The sequence below is a fragment of the Vigna unguiculata genome, chromosome 11 (genome assembly GCF_004118075.2).
Source record: "Vigna unguiculata cultivar IT97K-499-35 chromosome 11, ASM411807v1, whole genome shotgun sequence".
NCBI classification, from domain to species: domain Eukaryota; kingdom Viridiplantae; phylum Streptophyta; class Magnoliopsida; order Fabales; family Fabaceae; genus Vigna; species Vigna unguiculata.
Genome location: NC_040289.1, coordinates 38,627,380 through 38,649,086, shown reverse-complemented (window position 1 = coordinate 38,649,086; position 21,707 = coordinate 38,627,380). Strand labels below are relative to the sequence as shown.

The 21,707-nt window shown below is 32.8% G+C and overlaps 4 protein-coding genes, 1 long non-coding RNA gene and 1 pseudogene across 5 annotated transcripts; 4 read left to right on the top strand and 2 right to left on the bottom strand.

Annotated features, from left to right (window-relative positions):
* Window positions 1–461: 461 nt before the first annotated feature.
* On the bottom strand, window positions 462–1,266 carry LOC114169520 (auxin-induced protein 15A-like). Its single transcript, XM_028054704.1, has one exon. The coding sequence runs from the start codon at window positions 882–884 to the stop codon at window positions 606–608; it is 279 nt and encodes a 92-aa protein (XP_027910505.1). The 5' UTR covers window positions 885–1,266; the 3' UTR covers window positions 462–605.
* A 245-nt stretch (window positions 1,267–1,511) lies between these two features.
* On the top strand, window positions 1,512–2,061 carry LOC114169661 (auxin-induced protein X10A-like). The gene has a single exon (XM_028054913.1). It carries the CDS (start codon window positions 1,666–1,668, stop codon window positions 1,936–1,938), a length of 273 nt encoding a protein of 90 aa, XP_027910714.1. The 5' UTR covers window positions 1,512–1,665; the 3' UTR covers window positions 1,939–2,061.
* Window positions 2,062–3,554: 1,493 nt separating this feature from the next.
* LOC114169660 (auxin-induced protein X10A-like) lies at window positions 3,555–4,767 on the top strand. The gene has a single exon (XM_028054912.1). It carries the CDS (start codon window positions 4,328–4,330, stop codon window positions 4,601–4,603), a length of 276 nt encoding a protein of 91 aa, XP_027910713.1. The 5' UTR covers window positions 3,555–4,327; the 3' UTR covers window positions 4,604–4,767.
* Window positions 4,768–6,810: 2,043 nt separating this feature from the next.
* Window positions 6,811–8,235, top strand: LOC114169663 (auxin-induced protein 15A-like). Its single transcript, XM_028054914.1, has one exon. It carries the CDS (start codon window positions 7,032–7,034, stop codon window positions 7,287–7,289), a length of 258 nt encoding a protein of 85 aa, XP_027910715.1. The 5' UTR covers window positions 6,811–7,031; the 3' UTR covers window positions 7,290–8,235.
* A 273-nt stretch (window positions 8,236–8,508) lies between these two features.
* Window positions 8,509–11,083, bottom strand: LOC114169667. Its single transcript, XR_003600977.1, has 3 exons — window positions 10,898–11,083; window positions 8,943–10,788; window positions 8,509–8,800 (listed from the first exon to the last, which is right to left on the bottom strand). It is a non-coding gene; the product is annotated as an uncharacterized LOC114169667 (long non-coding RNA).
* A 5,637-nt stretch (window positions 11,084–16,720) lies between these two features.
* LOC114169662 lies at window positions 16,721–17,347 on the top strand (annotated as a pseudogene).
* Window positions 17,348–21,707: the final 4,360 nt, after the last annotated feature.

Here is a 21,707-nt window from a genome sequence, read left to right as displayed (position 1 = left end):
GCAGAATACGGAAAGTACAATGCCAAATATAATTTAATTGGAGATTGCAGCATTGTTGTATGGTGAGATCAAGCAAAGGGGGAGGTCATAGATGGGGAGAATATGGATACAGGTGTGACACAGTTGAATGATATAGCTCAATTCTGATAAATTTTATTACTGTACCCAAAGCATGGAGAAGTCCACCATTACCTGCTGCATATTCATGGGGCAGCGTATGTTGTGTTGTGTATGATTGAGGCCATGGATTTTTATTTTTGGAGTATAGAACTTAAAATCTCTAAAATTCTGTCCCAGATAAATTAATGTTTCTCTTGGCCGTGGCAAAATAGTATTATAGGACTGCCCAGACTGTGAAGCAGATGAGTGTTGTGTTGTGGATTAAAAAGAACGATAAACTCTTTTTTTTCAGGCAAGAAACCTTCTAATTCTATCCACGATTCTAATTTCAGGGAGAAGTTAACTTTGTAATTGATTAACAAAAGTACTATGCAACTGATTTTGTTGTCATTACTCAAAACTGGGTAATAATAGTTACAAGTTAGAGAATTTCCCTATTGTACAAAATTTCTCTACATATCTATGTCAATCTCTAAAACTGATATTTATTGCCCCTTCAAGCAAGAAGTTCTATGCTGGAATAGTTCTTCATTGCAAGGAATTGTGAGGCCACCCATGGGATGATCATATCCAAACTCTTCCTCAGCTTGACTCAATAAATCTTGGAAGGAAGGTTGGTTCAAATACGATATTGGAATCAGAAACCGCTTCTGTTTCTCTCCAACATACACTGCAAGATATCCCTTTGGGACTTCTACCGATTTTGAAGCTGCTTGCCTAGCTGTGGATGATGCCTGTCGAATACCAAGTAAACGGAAACCCATTTTTGAGCTTTTTATGAGAAGAAAGAAGAACAATTCAAGATTTAGAAAGAATGGACCAAAAAAATGATGCTTGAGAATGGGATAAAGATAGTGTTCATATAGTTTTAAGGACTTCCTAGAAACTGAATTAGAAGGAAAAGAGTGTTAAAAGATGGAGGGCATACACATGAGATATCATGTGGTTCTGTCATCAATGCCTCTGTCAAGGATAAAGTTGTGTAGACATGTGTAAGCCCACCACCTTATCAAACAACCGAGACGTGCCTAAGTGATATTAAAGGTTTATTCATGCATTAATTGGTATTTCATAATGGTGTAAACATGCTTGGGACATGTTCTCTTCAGATTGATAATGCAGCCTAATGTTGAAGATGGAAAGTAATTTCTGACTTGAATTATAAGGCTACGGATAACGAGAGATCATACACCATTATATTTTAGAGGTTTAGATCATACTTCAAGTGGATTCACTTAAAAAGGTGGGACCCGTACTATCCACAATAACATGTTACATTTATCCTTGAGAAAGTCCTACAAGGCAACACCATATGCCCCTGTCTCACTATGAGTCCCATGATTCATATCTGATAGCTTTCCCCTTCAATTATTTAAGTAGACAACAATTTCAAAGAATTCTTTCATCTCTATATATATTCAAGCCTGCAAGCACTAAGCACAACAAAAACCATTCACTTCCCTAGCATTTGAAGTTCAAAAGCTTGCATCTTACATAGTCCTTTTTTTCATAACACTTTTGTCCTGAGTCTCAACACATACAACAATGGGATTCCGCTTACCTGGTATCAGAAAGACATCATTTGCTACAAACCAAGCATCTTCCAAGGATGTGGCAAAGGGCCACCTCGCAGTCTATGTTGGAGAGAAAATGAAGCGGTTTGTGATCCCTGTATCACTTTTGAACCAACCTTCGTTTCAAGACTTGTTGAGTCAAGCAGTGGAAGAATTTGGGTATGATCACCCGATGGGTGGTCTCACGATTCCTTGTGGAGAACACGAGTTCTTGGATATCACTTCTCGCTTGATGAGGTGCTAATCCATGAAGACGAGACTGATTTTAATGTATAGACACAATTTTTTGTAGCATATTTTCTTATCTATTCTGTCCATTTTTGTTATCTTTGTCGGGACAGTATAAAAATTTATGAGAAATTTCCTACATGAAGAGTACTATTCGCACATATTTTCTTCATCAGTCATTCGGATCTACGTAGTTGTCTAATAAGAAATTAATCAGTTGTTGCTCACCAAATAACTCTTAATGTTTCAGATTTAAATTCAGCTTTTATCTCTACATTTGATAACTAAGTTCAATGAAAAAAAACTAGATTACAAGAGAAAGTTTGAAACAAAAATGACCGTTCCAATAGATAAACAAAGAGAACAAGTAATCCAAATAACAACTTTTTGTCAACCTGAACTGCGTTGAGTTCAAAGTGCTTCAAGACTTTTGTGAACCATCCCTGGTAACTGAAAATCTGAAATATGGCCTGACACAAAGAGATCCAATTCTTTATAACTAACAATTTTTCATTTATATGAGCCAAGCAGCAACACATTCTTGCCATGATCATTACCATATCTTTTTCTTTTTTTTATGAAAATTGAAATTAAGCATCCATATAAGTTCTAAACTTTGGATCTCAAGATGATGCAAGGACAAGCAATTGCCCTGTTTTTTTGTTGGGTATAATTGAGAAATGAAAATGGAATAAAAAGTGAGGTTTTGCCCCGATAACTATTTTAGAGGGTTGAAATCACATGGTGATGGATGGGATGAAGTAATTTCTCCCTGTTTTCTTTCTTCTGTAATGTTTATGTAACAATTCAAACAACAAAAATAGATAACTCATCCTCTTACAAAATGGAAATTATTCTCAGAATCTATATATAAATAAACGAAACCTTACATCATCCCATTGAATTGAATGGGAACAACAAAACTTGATTTTAAGTCCACCATAACTGCCTTGGCAAGTGCAAAATCTCGCAAATGATTGGGACCAATAATTTTACATGTTTGTTAAATATTTAAAAACCTTTCAAATCTATTCTAAAGAAATTGAAGCTTCTCCTTGGCCTAGCAAAATACTAATACCTCTGCCCCTCCCTGCCTTGTCCTAATTGTGAAGCTCTTGGTTTTCTCATACTGTGAAATTTATGAGAATAATCGAGTCTTTTTGGTGCTGTATAACATTCTAATTGTTGGGAAAAGTAAACATTGACATGGATAAATAAACAGAAACTTGCCATTTGAATTCATCATAATTACAAAAAATTTTGTAATAATAGTTACAGGTTTGAAAAGATGGCTATTGTACAAAATGTGTCTAATAATCTATGTCAGTCTCCTAAAGTGAGATCTATTGTCCCTTGAAGGAAGACATTGTATGTTGGAAGACATCTTCATTGCATGGAATTGTGAGGCCTCCCATGGGATGATCATATCCAAACTCTTCCTCAGCTTGACTCAGTAAGTCTTGGAATGAAGGTTGGTTCAAGTAAGAGATTGGAATCACAAACCGATTTTGTTTCTCTCCAACATACACCACAAAATAGCCCTTTGGTATGTCTTCTGATTTTGAAGTTGCTTGTCTTGCTGTGAATGATGTCCGTCGGATGGCAGGTAAACGGAAACCCATCTTTTGAGCTTGTTTAAGGAAAAAGAACAATCTGAAATTTACAGAGAATGAATCTGGGTTTTGATGCTTGAGTATTTCGAAGGCTTGTGATGTTTTTGAAGGTATAGGGTAGTGTATATATAGATGCTAAAAGAAGTAGAGCATAATGATGAGATATTGCGTGGTGTTGTCTGCAGTACTTCTATGAACCATAAAGTTGGGTGCAGGTGTGTCACCCCACCTTGTTGAACAGCAGGAAACATTAAGCCCCCACATGTTCCCAATGAGACGTGGCTAAGTGAAGGCCTAATTCTGATAATGGATTAATTGGTATTCCACGTTTTGTCAAACATGCTTTGAACATGTCTTATTCACGTTACCTAATGTTGAATTACAGCTGGATACTATCAAATTATGAGGTACAGGACAATGAGAGATCATAGGCCATTATTTTCATGAGATTTGAAATCATAAGTCATCTCTATTTCAAGCGGATTGGCTTGTGATAGTGTACTATCGACTATAGCATCTTCCATTAATCCCTAAGAAACACTTCTTAGGCAACACCATGTGCCCTTTTGGTCCTGTCGGTCACATAACTCTTATCTCATAGCCCTCCACCCTCAATCATTCAAGTACCCAACGATATCCTACAAAATTTTTCATCTATATATATTCATGGCTGCAAGCCTTTTAGACAACCAAAATCGTTCACATCCTAAAGCATTTTAGCTCCAAAAACAAACATCTTATTTACAACTCTCTTTTCTCTACTTTCTCTTCCCAAGTACCATCATATAAAACATGGGTTTTCGTTTACCCGGAATTAGAAAGGCATCCCTTCCAGCAATCCAAGCATCTTCAAAAGCAGTTGACGTGGCAAAGGGTTACCTTGCCGTCTATGTTGGAGATAAAATGAAGCGGTTTATTGTCCCTGTATCATACTTGAACCAACCTTCATTTCAAGATTTGTTGAGTCAAAGTGAGGAAGAATTTGGGTATGACCATCCAATGGGTGGTCTCACTATTCCTTGCAGAGAAGATATGTTCTTCGATATCATTCGCTTGATGAAGTGCTAATCCATGAAGATAAAACTGATGTAAATGTATAGACACAATTTTGTAGTATAGTTTCTTACCTTGAAAATATTCTTTCTCCATTTTTATTATATTACTTTGGACAGTACAAAAAATGTTACGACAAGTTCCCTGCATGAAGTGTTCTCAGATATTTTCTTCATCTATCATTCAGATCTACATAGTCATCGAATAAGAAATTAGCTAGTTATCTCCAACCAACTAATTCTTAATGTCTCGGATTTAAATTCAGCTAATATCTCTACATTTTATAGCTAAGTTCAGTGACAAAATAACTACATTATAACAGAGAGGAAAATAAGAGAGACAAACTCATCGAAATTATAAGTCTTTGTGAAACTGAACTGCTTTGATTTCATCTCGCTTTAAGATTTTTGTGAACTATCCCTGGTCACTGATAATCTGAAATATGGCTTGACAAAAGATCAAAACCATCCAAACAAGTCTATGCATACGAGGGAGGACCCGATTCATATATGTGAATCAACCAGCAATACCATTTCACATGATGATATAGTTGGTTTTACGGTCAAAAAAGGTTGTGGATATTCTTCAATCCTTGAACTATTTAAGATAAAACCAACTTTTGTGAGATGAAAATTGAAATAAACTATATGGGGGATTATTGCCCAGTTTGTAATCTGGGATCTCAAGATTATTGCCCCATTTTTTTATTGGATAAACATTGAGAAAAGAAAATGGAATAAAAAGAGAGGTTTCCCCATGAAGATTTTTTAGGGGGTGGAATCCCATGGTGATGGATGGGATGAAGTAATTTCTCCCTTTTTTATTTCTTTCTTCTGTAATGCTTGTTTAACAATCCAAACAACCAAAATAAACAATCTCATCCTCTTACAAAATGAAAACTATGTTCATAGAATATTTATATATATAGATAGATAAAAGAATCCTTACATGATGCATATGAAATTTCTATGTCAAGGGATGTTATCCATTGAAATGAACTGAAACAACACAACTGTCTTGGCTGGGGCAAAATCTGCCAGATGCATGAAAAACATTAAAAACTCTGAAACTCGTTCTATTGAAATTGATGCTTCTCCTTTGCCCTTTCAAAAAATACTTATATCTCTTTCCCCTCCCAGCCTTGCACTGACTGCGAAGCACTTGGGTTTCTTATTTATGCTATGGAATTTTCGTGAATGAGTCTTTTTAGTGATGTATACCATTGTAATTGCCGGGAGAAGTAAACATTGAAAGGAAAAAATAGATAGAAACTCAGAATTTTAATTCATCATCGTCACCGAAAATTTGGTAAAAATAGTTACAATTCGAGAAGATGCCTACTGTACAAAATGTCTCTAATAAGCTATGTCAGTCTCCTAAGGTGAGATCTATTGTTCACTAATTGAAATAAGAAATTGTATGTTGGAAGACATCTTCACTGCAAGGAATTGTGAGACCTCCCATGGGATGATCATATCCAAACTTTTCCTCAGCTTGACTTAGTAACTCTTGGAATGATGGTTGGTTCAAGTAAGAGATGGGAATCACAAACCGATTTTGTTTCTCTCCAACATACACGGCAAAGTAGCCCTTTGGTATGTCTTCTGATTTTGAAGTTCCTTGTCTTGCTGTCAATGATGTCCGTCGGATTGCAGGAAAACGGAAACCCATTTTTTGAGCTTGTTTAAGGAAGAACAATCTGAAATTTACAGAGAATGAATCCGAATTTTGATGCTTGAGGATTCCGAAGGCTTGTGTTGTTTTGAAGGTATAGGGTAGTGTATATATAGATGTTAAAAGAAGGAGAGCATATAGAAGAGATATTGCGTGGTGTGGTCTGCAGTACTTGTATGAAGCATAAAGTAGGGTACAGGTGTGTAACCCCACCTTGTTGAACAACGGGAAACATTAAGCCTTTGCATGTTACCAATGAAACGTGGCTAAGTGAAGGCCTAATTCCGATCATGGATTAATTGGTATTCCACGTTTTGTCAAACATGCTTTGAACATGTTTTCTTCACGTTACCTAATGTTGAATTACAGCTGGATAGATCAAATTATAAGGTAAAGGACAGTGAGAGATCATAGGCCATTATATTCATGAGATTTGAAATCATAAGTCATCTCTATTTCAAGTGGACTGGCTTGTGATAGTGTACTATCGACTATAACACTCCCATTAATCCCTTAGAAACACTTCTAAGGCAACACCATGTGCCCTTTTGGTCCTGTCGGTCACATAACTCTTATCTCATAGCCCACCATCCTCAATCATTGAAGTACCCAAAGATATCCTACAAAATTTTTCATCTATATATACTCATGGCTGCAAGCCTTTTAGGCATCCAAAATCGTTCACATCCTAAAGCATTTTAGCTCCAAAAACAAATATTTACAACTATCTTTTCTCAACTTTCTCTTCCCAAGTATCATCATATAAAACATGGGTTTTCGTTTACTCGGTATCAGAAAGGCATCTTCAAAAGCTGTGGATGTGCCAAAGGGTTACATTGCAGTCTATGTTGGAGATCAAAGGAAGCGGTTTATGATCCCTGTATCATACTTGAACCAACCTTCATTTCAAGATCTTTTGAGTCAAGCTGAGGAAGAATTTGGCTATGACCATCCAACTGGTGGTCTCACAATTCCTTGTGGAGAAGATGTGTTCTCAGATATCACTTCTCGCTTCAATAGCTGCTAATTGCATGAAGATGGAACTGACTTAGATGTAGCCATATACTTGACACATTTTTGTATCATAGTTTCTTACCTTGAGAACATTTCCTTCTCCACATTTTTTGATGTCTGAATTTGTAAATGAAATTTAATCTGAATGAGAAATTTTGGGAACACCAACCTCTTTCACGTTTTATTCTCTCATAATGTATATATGATGAAAATATGATGTCTTTAAAAATGGCAAGTGTATGATGCATAAAATAAATCAAATAAGAACCTAATTTCTTTATCTGCTCTGCAACAACCAACAACAAAAAAATGACTGATACAAATGAGCACTTTATAACAAAGTGTTACCAAATTACACCTCTTCGTTCAAGCTATTTTCAATTATAACAATTGAAGAAGCAAAGATATAAAAAATTTAATCTATGTTTATACAAATGAATCAGTTAAAATAAGAATAAAAAATAATCAATTACATACCTATAATGTCTTATTTGTTAAACATCTTCAAAAATTGCTATGTACACAACGTTTTTCTTTGTTTTGGAACCTGTTTTCAAATGGTTGTATGACTTCAAAAGTGCAGGATATAAACAAAATAAAAATAAATCTTTGAGATAAGAAGAATTAGGTAAAAAACAAAAGACTCACAAAACTCCAACTCAATTAATGGCTGCCTCTGTATAACAATTTGAATAGTTTATCATTGTCAAGTTCGAGTCAAAAACATATATATAGTACAAAATATCTATTTCAACTTAGTTAACTCCAATCAAACCTGATATGTTGGTACTTTCAGAAGCATACTAAAAATATGATGAAAATAAGATATCTTTAAAGAAATGGCAAGTGTATGATACCTAAAATAAATCAATTAAGAACCTAATAAAAAACATACTATTGTTGCTTTGAGAAGCATTGTTGCTTTATGTCATTTGTTCTTCTGTTGTCTTTTTTTTTTTTATCTGCAACAACCAACAACAAAAAAATGACCGATAAAAATGAGCACTTTATAACGAAGTGTTACCAAATTACACCTCTTTGTTCAAGCTGTTTTCAATGATAACAATTGAAGAATAAGCAAAGATATAAAAAAGTTAATCTATGTTTATACAAATGAATCAGTTAAAATAAGAATAAAAAATAATCAATTACATACCTATAATGTCTTATTTGTTAAACATCTTCAAAAATTGCTTTGTACACAACGTTTTTCTATGTTTTGGAACCTGTTTTCAAATGGTTGTATGCTTCAAAAGTGCAAGATATAAACAGAATAAAAATAAATCTTTGATATAAGAAGAATTAGGGAATAAACAAAAGACTCACTAAACTCCAATTCAATTAACGACTGCCTCTGTATAACAATTTGAATAGTTTATCATTGTCAAGTTTGAGTCAAAAACATATACATAGTAAAAAATTTCAATTTCAACTTAGTTAAGTCCAATCAAACCTGATATGTTGGTACTTTCACAAACATTGTTGTTGTGTTTAATTTATTTGTTCTGTTCTCTTATGTTTTATCTGCAACGAAAAATTCACTGATATAGAAGAACACTTTATAAAGAAATGTTATCAAATTACACCTCTTTGCTCAAGCTGTTTTCAAAATACATTTGTAGAATGAGATGTTACTAACTTACATGAATGTTTATTACAAACTTACATGAGATGTAGCACCAACTTCCTTGTAAGCCTTGCATCTTAGACAATGATTTTGCTCCAGTCCAAAACATGCAATGCTTTGAAAGATAACAATTGAAGAAGAAGCAAAAAGATAAATAAGTTAATCTATGTTTATACAAACGAAAGTTAAAATCGAATCAAAAATAATAAAATACATACCTATAATCTCTTCTTTGTCAAAGAGTTTCAAAAAATTCTTTGTACACAACATTTTTAGTTGTGTTCATGACATTTCCATCTTTATGCAGTATAAGTATTTTCAATCCTCTTTTTGTTTTTACTCTAGAAATAGCAACTCCTTTAGACTTTAGTCTGTTGCTTCTTTTGATATGCAAATGGGTTTCCATTTTCTTGGTCTTCAAAGGTGCACTAATATTCAAAACATTAGAGTTTATGTTGGACAAAACCAAAAGGGTGCTTAAAAATGAAATTTACTAGCAGTGTTTATTGCAATTTTCCCTATATAATGCCCATGAAATTAAAGTGGTTACGTGAATGATTGTCTATATTCTTCAGCAGACTAAAAAAACTCACATATGATTTTGTTTATGTAGTGTAATTCAAGAGAACAATGAAGTGTTTTTCTATCCTGTAAGCAACCTTCTAATGTTGTTGTACTGTCCAACTGCTGAGACAAATGAACTGTGTGAATGATAAAAAAAAATAGTTACAAATTGAATTTATTACCATTACTAAAATATTGATAAGAATAATGACATGTTACCCGGGGAACATGCCTATTTCAAATGTATCTCAATTTATTTTCATCTCCAAAAGTGTGAGATTGTAAGAATTCGGAAAGGGCAATGCAAAACATATTTAATTGCAGCATTGTTGTATGGTGAGATCAAGCAATTGTGGAGCTCATAGATGGGGAGAATATAGATACAAGTCACGTGTGACACAGTTGAATGATATAGCTCATTCTGATAAAATAAAATTTACCATATGGAGAAGTCCACTATTACCTGTGCTATTCAAAGGGACAACACATTTTAAATATGCTTGAGGCCATGAATTTTAATTTTTTGAGTACAGAACTTAAAACTGGGCAAAAAACAGAGAAGAGAACTTTGGTTGTGAAGATAAAGAGCCTACTTACAATATTCTAGAGTGCAGTAGCTTATATGCTACAAAAGGGTTTCTCTCTAATTAACAAGAGAGATGTAAATCAGCATGGAATAAACGCTACCATTCATTCTTACCTAACCATTAATAATACAACTAACTTTCCCACAAAACAAGGTTTATAATTAATATCAACCTGAAAAAACTTAACAAACAGAACATAATATATATATATATATATATAGTAAAATCACATTTTCTGACAGAATGTCGTGCTGTGGATTAAAAAGAACAATAAACCCTATTTTTCAGGCAAGAACCTTCTACTTCTATCTACGGTTCTAATTTCAGAGAGTAGTGAACATTGTAATCGATTAACAAAAATACTTCTCAACTGATTTTGTTGTCATTAATCAAAAATTGGTAACAATACATCTAATGTTCAAGTATGTTATAGATGGAATGCAATTTCTGACTATTGAATATAAGGCTACGGATAGGAGGAGATCTGACACCATTATATTTTAGAGGTTTAGATCATACGTCACTTTTATTTGAACTGAACTCACTTTAGAAGGTGGGACTCGTACTATCCACTATGACATCTTACATTCATCCTTGAGAAAGTCCTACAAGGCAACACCATATGCCCCTGTCTCTCTATTGGTCCCATGATTCCTATCTGATAGCTTTCCCCTTCAATTATTTATGTAGACAACAATTTCAAAGAATTCTTTCATCTCTATATATATTCAAGCCTGCAAGCATTAAGCACAACAAAAATCATTCACTTCCCAAAGCATTTGAAGTTCAAAAGCATGCATCTCACAAAATCTTTTTCCATTAGTCCCAAGTCTCAATACTTACAACAATGGGTTTTCGTTTATCTGGTATCAGAAATGCATCATTTACTACAAACCAAGCATCTTCCAAGGGTGCGGACGTGGCAAAGGGCTACCTTGCAGTGTATGTTGGTGAGAAAATGAAGCAGTTTGTAATTCCAGTATCATACTTGAACCAATCATCATTTCAAGACTTGTTGAGCCACGTGGTGGAAGAATTTGGGTATGATCACCCAATGGGTGGTTTAACGTTTCATTGCAGAGAAGATCTGTTCTTGGATATCACTTCTCGCTTGATGAGTTGCTAATCCATGAAGATTAGATTGATGTAAATGTATAGACACAATTTTTGTAGCATACTTTCTTGCTTTGAAAATACTGTCTCCATTTTTTTTCCCATTACTTGGGGCGGTACAGAAAATGTTATGCGAATTTTTATACATGAAGAGTTTTCTTGCATATTTTCTTCATCTGGCATTCTGATCTAATTCTGATCTACGTTGTCGAATAAGAGATCAGGTAGTTGTCTCTAACCAAATAATTCATAATGTCTCAGATTTAAGTTCAGCTATCATCTCTACATTTTATAATTAAGTTCAATAAAAATAATAATTACATTGTAAGAGAGAGGAAAAGAAGATAAGTTTTAGAAAACAACATCGATGCAATACAGAGAAAAACTCATTGAAATTATAAGTTAGTCAATCTTCATATATGTTAGTCAAGCAGCGACACCATCTTAGCATGACGATGTTAGTTGGTTTTGCGGCTACAACAGGATAAGGCAGTGACGACTTCTCCACTATTTTAATATTCTTCAAACCTTGAACTATTTTAAGATATTACCATCTTTTTTGGGATGAAAAAATAAATGTTAGTGTCTCCAGAAAACTGTTACAAGTTAGAGAAGGCAAAAGGGTAGTATAAGATTCTCCAGAAAATGTAGAAAAAGTGAGTGCAAAGCCAGGAGTGTGTACTTGCAAAATATCATGTGGTACTGTCTTCGGTATATTAAGCATAAAGTAGAATACAAGCGTGTAACCCCACCTTATCAGACAATAGCCGACATAAAGCCTCAATATGCATTAATCCATATTCCATATTTTTCTCAAACATGCTTTAGCCATGTTTTGTTCACGTGGATTGATGTTGAAGCACAGCTGGATGATACATTTTGGGTGATGAATTATATGGCAACAATAGTGAGAGATCATACATATACTTTATTTCAATTGGATTCTGTTTGAAAGATGGAACTTGTGCTATCTTCTATAACATGTCATATTGGTCCCATGATTCACAGCATTTTCCCCTCAATCATTCAAGTATCAAACTATTCTTACAAACTTTTCATCTCTCTATATATGTATATCGATGGCTGCAAGCATTTAGGGCAACAAAAAATCAGTCACAACCAACAGCATTGGAACACAAAAAGTAGCATCTTATTATATTACAACTATCTTTCTCAACTTTCTCTCCCAAAGTGTCAATACATCAACATGGGTTTTCGGTTACATGGTATCAGAAAGGCAACCCTGGCTGCAATACAAGGATCTTCAAAAGTCTTGCATGTGTGCCAAAGGGCTGCCTTGCAGTCTATGTGGGAGAGAAAATGAAACGGTTTGTGATCCCGGTATCATACTTGAACCGTCTTAATACTATGAAGATGAAACTGAATTAGATGTATACTAATTTTGACACATTTTTGTATCAGTTTATTATCTTGAACATGTTCTCTCTCAAGGTTTTTGTTATCTTACTTGAGCAATTGTATAAAAATGTTCATCTGAATGAGATATTTGGTACATGAACCTTGGTCTCACTCATTTTCTCTTCATGTATCAAGTTGAGTCAGGGATACTGCGCTTTTAAATTGGTTACAATTTATGATAAATCAAATTCTATGATTCCAGTGAATAAGAAGTCAAAGACTCAACTAATAAGTGTTTGCTAACACTAAACGTAGTTACTCAAGTCAAAACATGTATGAAAAACAATTCCTCCTGATAAGTTACTCTGCTTAAATTCAAAAGGAATGCACCACAATAAAGAAAAATTGAAATCAATGGTGACTTAAATATGAAATCTCACTTCCAATACGAAGAAATTACCTGATGAAGCTTTCAAAAATCATAGACCGAAAATCGTGTGAACAAGTTTCCAGAAACTTCAGACAAACAGACGAAAAAAGAGAAGACGCACGATAACATAGATCATACAAAGACCAGAGAAAAACAAGAGTATATTTGTATATTTCTAACCCTGTAGAATTATAAAGACGCAGAAGGATGACAAATGGTTCAAATCAACAATCAAAGCATGGGAAATTTCGATTACTTATCAGGTATGTTCTTTTCACTTCACAGACCACCAATCGAATCCCCTTTGAAATCGTTAGGGCTTGCAAACTTGCGCAAAGAAGCAACCTTTTACTATGACAATCTCGCATTTGCAATCGAATGAATTCACATTGAGTTGTACCATCTTCGAGCGGCTACAACGAAGAACTGGGCATGAGAAACCTTGAATGGATTTCGGTTTTCTCCCTTCACAATTTAGGGCTTTGGGCTCTATTAGGGTTCTTGCAATATTTCTTGTTATTCTTTCATATCACATTTGGGTGAGGAACAAAGAGGAAAAGAAACAAGAACGCGATCGGGTAGATTGGTGGTTATAGACGAGAGTAAGGAGAAGAATGTTGAATGTTGTGTTAGAGTTGGAGAAATCAAAAATGGAAAAGAGAGGATTTGAGAAACAAGAGAGTTTGAGAAACAAGAATAATCTGAGTGAGGAGGGAATTAGAAAATCAAAACTTTATAGGGGAATAAAAGTGTTCCCGCCCAATTCTTTTTTACTAAGAGAGAAACGAAAAATTTTAGAAACAGGAATTCTTTTTTTTAAAATTACTCATTTATATCAATACTATTATGTATCAATTAATTACAAAATGTTAGAACTATTAATCTACCGATTAATTCTTGTTCTTTATACATTTAGTTATTAAATTACTTTTTATATAAATAACAAATATATTGCATATACCAATCTATAATATATAATAAAAATTACTTTCTATATAAATAACAACTATATTGTATATACGAATCTATAATTTATAATAAAGATTAAAAAACTGGTTTAAAATTTTATAAAATATTTTGTAACTCATTACTATATTAAACATATTTTATAAAATCATATTTATTTTAGTCGTTAAATTGGTACTAAAACATTATATATTAAATCATATTTTAGTGAATAAAAAATATTTGGTAGCTAATTAATACATTAAAAGTATTTTATAAACAAATAATTAACACTGTAGTTTCGACCTAAGATTTATCTCATTTTACCTGTTACTGTAACTTCTAATTAGCTTGATTGACCTCTATTTTTTTAAGTAGTACTAGAAGTTTAGAGTTTACAGTTGTGGATGATATATATTAAAATGATATTATTATTATAGTTAGACTCTCATTTTATTTTTTTTATTATAGGATCATGTTTCAATTACTTGAATTTATTTTGTTCGTTTTATTGTTGATTTATCATTATATTGGAATAATTATTTAAAAAAAAATAGTTACTATTATTATTATATATTATTATTACGAGTAAAAAAACAATTAGAAAAATTATTAACTATAATATGAAAAATTTAATACTTAAATTAGTAGTGAAATTATTAGTATTACTATTATGTTTTGTTGTTATGAAAATTATTAACATTATTAATAGTAAAATTATTACGTTATTATTATTATTATTATTATTATTATTATTATTATTATTATTATTATTATTATTATTATTATTAATATATAATACATTAATATTATGATTATATATGATTGTTGTTATTATTAAATTTGTTGATAATATTAGTAGTAGTAAAAATAATAGTATGGCATTACTTATAATATCGATATATAATATATTAATCTTTTTATATATCATAGAAAAAGAAACTAGAAAAATTTATTATTATTAATAACATTATTATTATTAGTTTTATTATTATTATTTATTGTTATTAGTACTATACTTGTCATAAATAATATTAGTATTATTGCTATTATTTCAATTGTGAAACAATATTATATTAACAATATTATATTGTAATTACTTACATTTTTATTATTTGGATGGTAGAATTTAGATACACATTTTATTTTTATGTACTACGAGATTATATTTTAATTATTTATATTTTTATTTGCTTTGTTGTTGGCTTGTCTTTATATTTGAGTAATTAGTTGAATCCAAACAAGTAGTTACTAAAATTAGTAAAATAATAAAAATAAAATGTAATTTTTTTATTATAAATAATCATTTAAATTTAAAAAATAATAATTAGTATTAGTATTAATATTAATATAATTATTATTATTATTTTTATTTTTATTTTTATTTTAAATAATATTACTGTTATTATTATTATATTAATATCAATCTTAATGTTATTATTTGAATTTGTAATATTTAGATACATGTTTTATTTTTATTTACTACGGATTATATATTAATTACTTGCATTTTTATTTGTTTTATGGTTCATTTTTAATATCAATCTTAGTGTTCATTTTTATGGTTTTATAGTTAAGTCCAATCAAACCTGATATGTTTGTATTTTCAGAAGCACTGTTGTTGTATTTAATTTGTTTGTTCTATTGTCTGATTTTTTATCTGCAACAACAAAAAATTCACTAATACAGAAGAACACTTTATAAAGAAGTGTTACCAAATTACACCTCTTTGCTCAAGCTGTTTTCAAAATACATTAGTAGAATGAGATGTTACAAACTTACATGAATGTTTATTACAAACTTACATGAGATATAGCACCAACTTCCTTGTAAGCTTTGCATTTTAGACAATGATTTTGCTCCAGAACAGAACATGCAATGCTTTGAAAGATAACAATTGAAGAAGAAGCAAAAAGATAAATAAGTTGATCTATGTTTATACAAACGAATAAGTTAAAATCAAAATAATAAATAATAAATTACATATCTATAATCTCTTATTTGTCAAAGAATTTCAAAAATTTATTTGTACACAACGTTTTTAATTGTGTTTGTGACATTTCCATCTTCATCCAGTATAAGTATTTTCAATCCTCTTTTGATTTTTACTCTAGAAATAACAACTCCTTTAGACTTTAGTCTGTTGCTTCTTTTCATATGCAAATGGGTTTCCATTTTCTTGGTCTTCAAAGGTGCACTAATATTCAAAACATTACCGTTTATGTTGCACAAAACCAAAAGGGTGCTTAAAAATGAAATTTACTAACAGTGTTTATTGCAATTTTCGCTATATAATGCCCATGAAATTAAAGAGGTTACGTGAATGATTGTCTATATTCTTCGGCAGACTAAAAAAATTCACATATTGTTTTGCTTATGTAGTGTAATTCAAGAGAACAATGAAGTGTTTTTTATCCTGTAAGCAACCTTCTAATGTTGTTGTACTGTCTAACTGCTGAGACAAATGAACTGTGTGAATGATAAAAAAAAATACTTACAAATTGAATTTATTACCATTACTAAAATATTGATAAGAATAGTGACATGCTACCCTGGGAACATGACTATTTTAAATGTATCTCAGAATTTATTTTAATCTCCAAAAGTGTGAGATTGTAAGAATACGGAAAGACCCGTACTATCCACAATAACATGTTACATTTATCCTTGAGAAAGTCCTACAAGGCAACACCATATGCCCCTGTCTCTCTATTGGTCCCATGATTCATATCTGATAGCTTTCCCCTTCAATTATTTAAGTAGACAACAATTTCAAAGAATTCTTTCATCTCTATTTATATTCAAGCCTGCAAGCATTAAGCACAACAAAAATCATTCAATTCCCAAAGCATTTGAAGTTCAAAAGCTTGCATCTTACAGAATCTTTTTTCCATTTGTCCCAAGTCTCAACACTTACAACAATGGGTTTTCGTTTACCTGGTATGAGAAAGGCATCGTTTACTACAAACCAAGCATCTTCCAAGGGTGCGGATGTGGCAAAGGGCTACCTTGCAGTGTATGTTGGAGAGAAAATGAAGCGGTATCATACTTGAACCAACCATCATTTCAAGACTTGTTGAATCAAGCAGTGGAAGAATTTGGCTATGACCACCCAATGGGTGGTCTAACGATTCCTTGCAGAGAAGATGTGTTCTTGGATATCACTTCTCGCTTGATGAGTTACTAATCCATGAAGAGTAGATTAATGTAAATGTATAGACACAATTTTTGTAGCATACTTTCTTGCTTTGAAAATACTGTCTCCATTTTTTTTTTACATCTTGGGTTAGTACAGAAAATGTTATATGAGAATTTTCGTACATGAAGAGTTTTCTCGCATATTTTCTTCATCTGGCATTCTGATCTAATTCTGATCTACAGAGTTGTCGAATAAGAGATTAGGTAGCTGTCTCTAACCAAATAATTCTTAATGTATCAGATTTAAGTTCAGCTATTATCTCTACATTTTATAATTAAGTTCAATAAAAATAATAATTACATTGTAAGAGAGAGGAAAAGAAGATAAGTTTTAGAAAACATCATCGATGCAATACAGAGAAAAACCGATTGAAATTATAAGTTAGTCAATTAAGTATCTTACTCCTGGAATGGGGGATTCCTTCCCAAGTTTGTTATCTGGGATCTCATGATGATGCAAGGACAAACAATTGCCCTACTTTTTTGTCGGGTTAAATTGAGTAAAGAAAATGGAATAAAAAGTGAGGAACAACAAAACTTAATTTTAAGTCCATTATATGAACTGTCTTGGCTGGGGCAAAATCCTCTAGTGTGTATAAAAACTTAAAAACTTTTGAAACTCGTTCTGAAGAAATCGATGCTCTGCCTTGGCAAATTACTAACATGTCTGCTCCCTCTGCCTTATCTTGGTTGCGAAGCACTTGGTTTACTTATGTTGTGAAATATGAGAATAGTCGAGTCTTTTTAGTGTTGTATGTCTTTCTAATTGCTGGGAGAAGTAAACATTGAAATGGAAAAACACATAGAAACTTAGTACATGAATTCATCATCATTACTCAAAATTTGGTAATAATAGTTACAAGTTCGAGAAGTTGCCTATTGTACAAATTGTCTCTAAAAAGCTATGTCAGTCTCCTAAAGTGAGATCCATTGTCCATTAATTGAAGAAGGAAATTGTATGTTTGAAGACTTCTTCACTGCAAGGAATTGTAAGGCCTCCCATGGGATGATCATATCCAAACTCTTCCTCAGCTTGACTCAGTAAGTCTTGGAATGATGGTCGGTTCAAGTAAGAGATGGGAATCACAAAACGATTTTGTTTCTCTCCAACATACACGGCAAAGTAGCCCTTTGGTATGTTTTCTGATTTTGAAGTTGCTTGTCTTGCTGTCAATGATGCCCGTCGGATGGCAGGTAAACGGAAACCCATTATTTGAGCTTGTTTAAGGAAGAAGACCAATCTCAAAATTACAGAGAATGAATCTGGGTTTTGATGCTTGAGTATTTCGAAGGCTTGTGATGTTTTTGAAGGTATAGGGTAGTGTATATATAGATGTTAAAAGAAGTAGAGCATAATGATAAGATATCGTGTGGTGTTGTCTGCAGTACTTCTATGAAGCATAAAGTAGGGTGCAGGCCTACTTTATGTTCATTAAGCCTCCACATGTTCCCAATGAGACGTTGCTAAGTGAAGGCCTAATTATGTTCATGGATTAATTGGTATTCCATGTTTTGTAAAACATGCTTTCAACATGTTTTCTTCACGTTACCTAATGTTGAATTACAGCTGGATAGATAAAATTATGAGATAAAGGACAGTGAGAGATCATAGACCATTATATTCATGAGATGTGATATCATAAGTCTAATCTATTTCAAGTGGATTGGCTTGGGATAGTGTACTATCAACTATAACATCTCCCATTAATCCCTAAGAAACACTTCTAAGACAACACCATGTGTCCTTTCTCTCATATCGGTCACATGACTCTTATCTCAGCCATCCACCCTTAATCATTCAAGTATCCAACGATATCCTACAAAACTTTTTATCTCTATATATATTCTCATGGCTGCAAGCATTTAGGACAACTAAATCATTCACATTCTATAGCATTTTGACTGCAAAAACTAGCATCCTATTTACAACTCTCATTTCTCAACTCTCTTCTCAAGTATCATCGATATATAAAACATGGGTTTTCGTTTACCTGGCATCAAAAAGGCATCCCTTCCAGCAATCCAAGCATCTTCAAAAGCTGTGGACGTGCCAAAGGGTTACCTTGTAGTCTATGTTGGAGATAAAATGAAGCGGTTTATTGTCCCTGTATCTTACTTGAACCAACCTTCATTTCAAGATTTGTTGAGTCAAAGTGAGGAAGAATTTGGGTATGACCATCCAATGGGTGGTCTCACTATTCCTTGCAGAGAAGATATGTTCTTGGATATCACTTCTCGCTTGATAAAGTGCTAATCCATGAAGATAAAACTGATGTAAATGTATAGACACAATTTTTGTAGCATAGTTTCTTACCTTGAAAATATTCTTTCTCCATTTTTATTATATTACTTTGGACAGTACAAAAAGTGTTACGACAAGTTCCCTACATCAAGAGTGTTCTCAGATGTTTTCTTCATCTATCATTCTGATCTACATAGTCATCGAATAAGAAATTAGCTCGTTGTCTCCAACCAACTAATTCTTAATATCTCGAATTTAAATTCAGCTATTATCTCTACATTTTATAGCTAAGTTCAATGACAAAATAACTACATTATAACAGAGAGGAAAATAAGAGAGAAAAACTCATCGAAATTATAAGTCTTTGTGAAACTAAACTGCTTTGATTTCATCTCGCTTTAAGATTTTTGTGAACTATCCCTGGTCACTGATAATCTGAAATATGGCTTGACAAAAGATCAAAACCATCCACACAAGTCTATGCATACGAGGCAGGACCCAATTCATATATGTGAATCAAGCAGCAATACCATTTCACATGATGATGTAGTTGGTTTTACGGTCACAAAAGGTTGTGGAAGTGACGAATTCTCAACTAATTGAATATTCTTCAATCCTTGAACTATTTTAAGATAAAACCATCTTTTGTGGGATGAAAATTGAAATTAACTATCTTTCTCCTGGAATGGGAGATTATTGCCCCAGTTTGTAATCTGGTTTCTCAAGATTATTGCCCCATTTTTTTATTGGATAAACATTGAGAAAAGATAATGCAATAAAAAGAGAGGTTTCCCCATGAGATTTTTTAGGGGGCAGAATCACATGGTGATGGATGGGATGAAGTAATTTCTCCCTTTTTTTTTTCTTTCTTCTGTAATGTTTGTTTAACAATCCAAACAACCAAAATAAACAATCTCATCCTCTTACAAAATGAAAACTATGTTCATAGAATAATTATATATAGATAGATAGATAAAAGAATCCTTACATGATGCATATGAAATTTCTATGTCAAGGGATGTTATCCATTGAAATTAACTGAAACAACACAACTGTCTTGGCTGGGGCAAACTCTGCCAGATGTATGAAAAACTTAAAAACCTCTGAAACTCGTTCTATTGAAATTGATGCTTCTCCTTTGCCCTTTCAAAAAATACTTATATCTCATTCCCCTCCCAGCCTTGCACTGATTGTGAAGCACTTGGGATTCTTATTTATGCTATGCAATTTTCGTGAATGAGTCTTTTTAGTGATGTATACCATTGTAATTGCCGGGAGAAGTAAACATTGAAAAGGAAAAAATAGATAGAAACTCAGAATTTTAATTCATCATCGTCACCGAAAATTTGGTAAAAATAGTTACAATTCGAGAAGATGCCTACTGTACAAAATGTCTCTAATAAGCTATGTCAGTCTCCTAAGGTTAGATCTATTGTTCACTAATTGAAATAAGAAATTGTATGTTGGAAGACATCTTCACTGCAAGGAATTGTGAGACCTCCCATGGGATGATCATATCCAAACTCTTCCTCAGCTTGATTTAGTAAGTCTTGGAATGATGGTTGGTTCAAGTAAGAGATGGGAATCACAAACCGATTTTGTTTCTCTCCAACATACACGGCAAAGTAGCCCTTGGGTATGTCTTCTGATTTTGAAGTTCCTTGTCTTGCTGTCAATGATGCCCGTCGGATTGCAGGAAAACGGAAACCCATTTTTTGAGCTTGTTTAAGGAAGAACAACAATCTCAAATTTACAGAGAATAAATTTGAATTTTGATGCTTGAGGATTCCGAAGGTTTGTGTTGTTTTTGAAGGTATAGGATAGTGTATATATAGATGCTAAATGAAGGAGAGCGTAGAGAAGAGATATTGCATGGTGTGGTCTACAGTACTTGTATGAAGCATAATGTAGGGTACAGGTGTGTAACCCCACCTTGTTGAACAACGGGAAACATTAAGCCTTTGCATGTTACCAATGAGACGTGGCTAAGTGAAGGCCTAATTCTGATCATGGATTAATTGGTATTCCACGTTTTGTCAAACATGCTTTGAACATGTTTTCTCATGTTTTCTTCACGTTACCTAATGTTGAATTACAGCTGGATAGATCAAATTATAAGGTAAAGGACAGTGAGAGATCATAGGCCATTATATTCATGAGATTTGAAATCATAAGTCATCTCTATTTCAAGTGGACTGGCTTGTGATAGTGTACTATCGACTATAACACTCCCATTAATCCCTTAGAAACACTTCTAAGGCAACACCATGTGCCCTTTTGGTCCTGTCGGTCACATAACTCTTATCTCATAGCCCACCATCCTCAATCATTGAAGTACCCAAAGATATCCTACAAAATTTTTCATC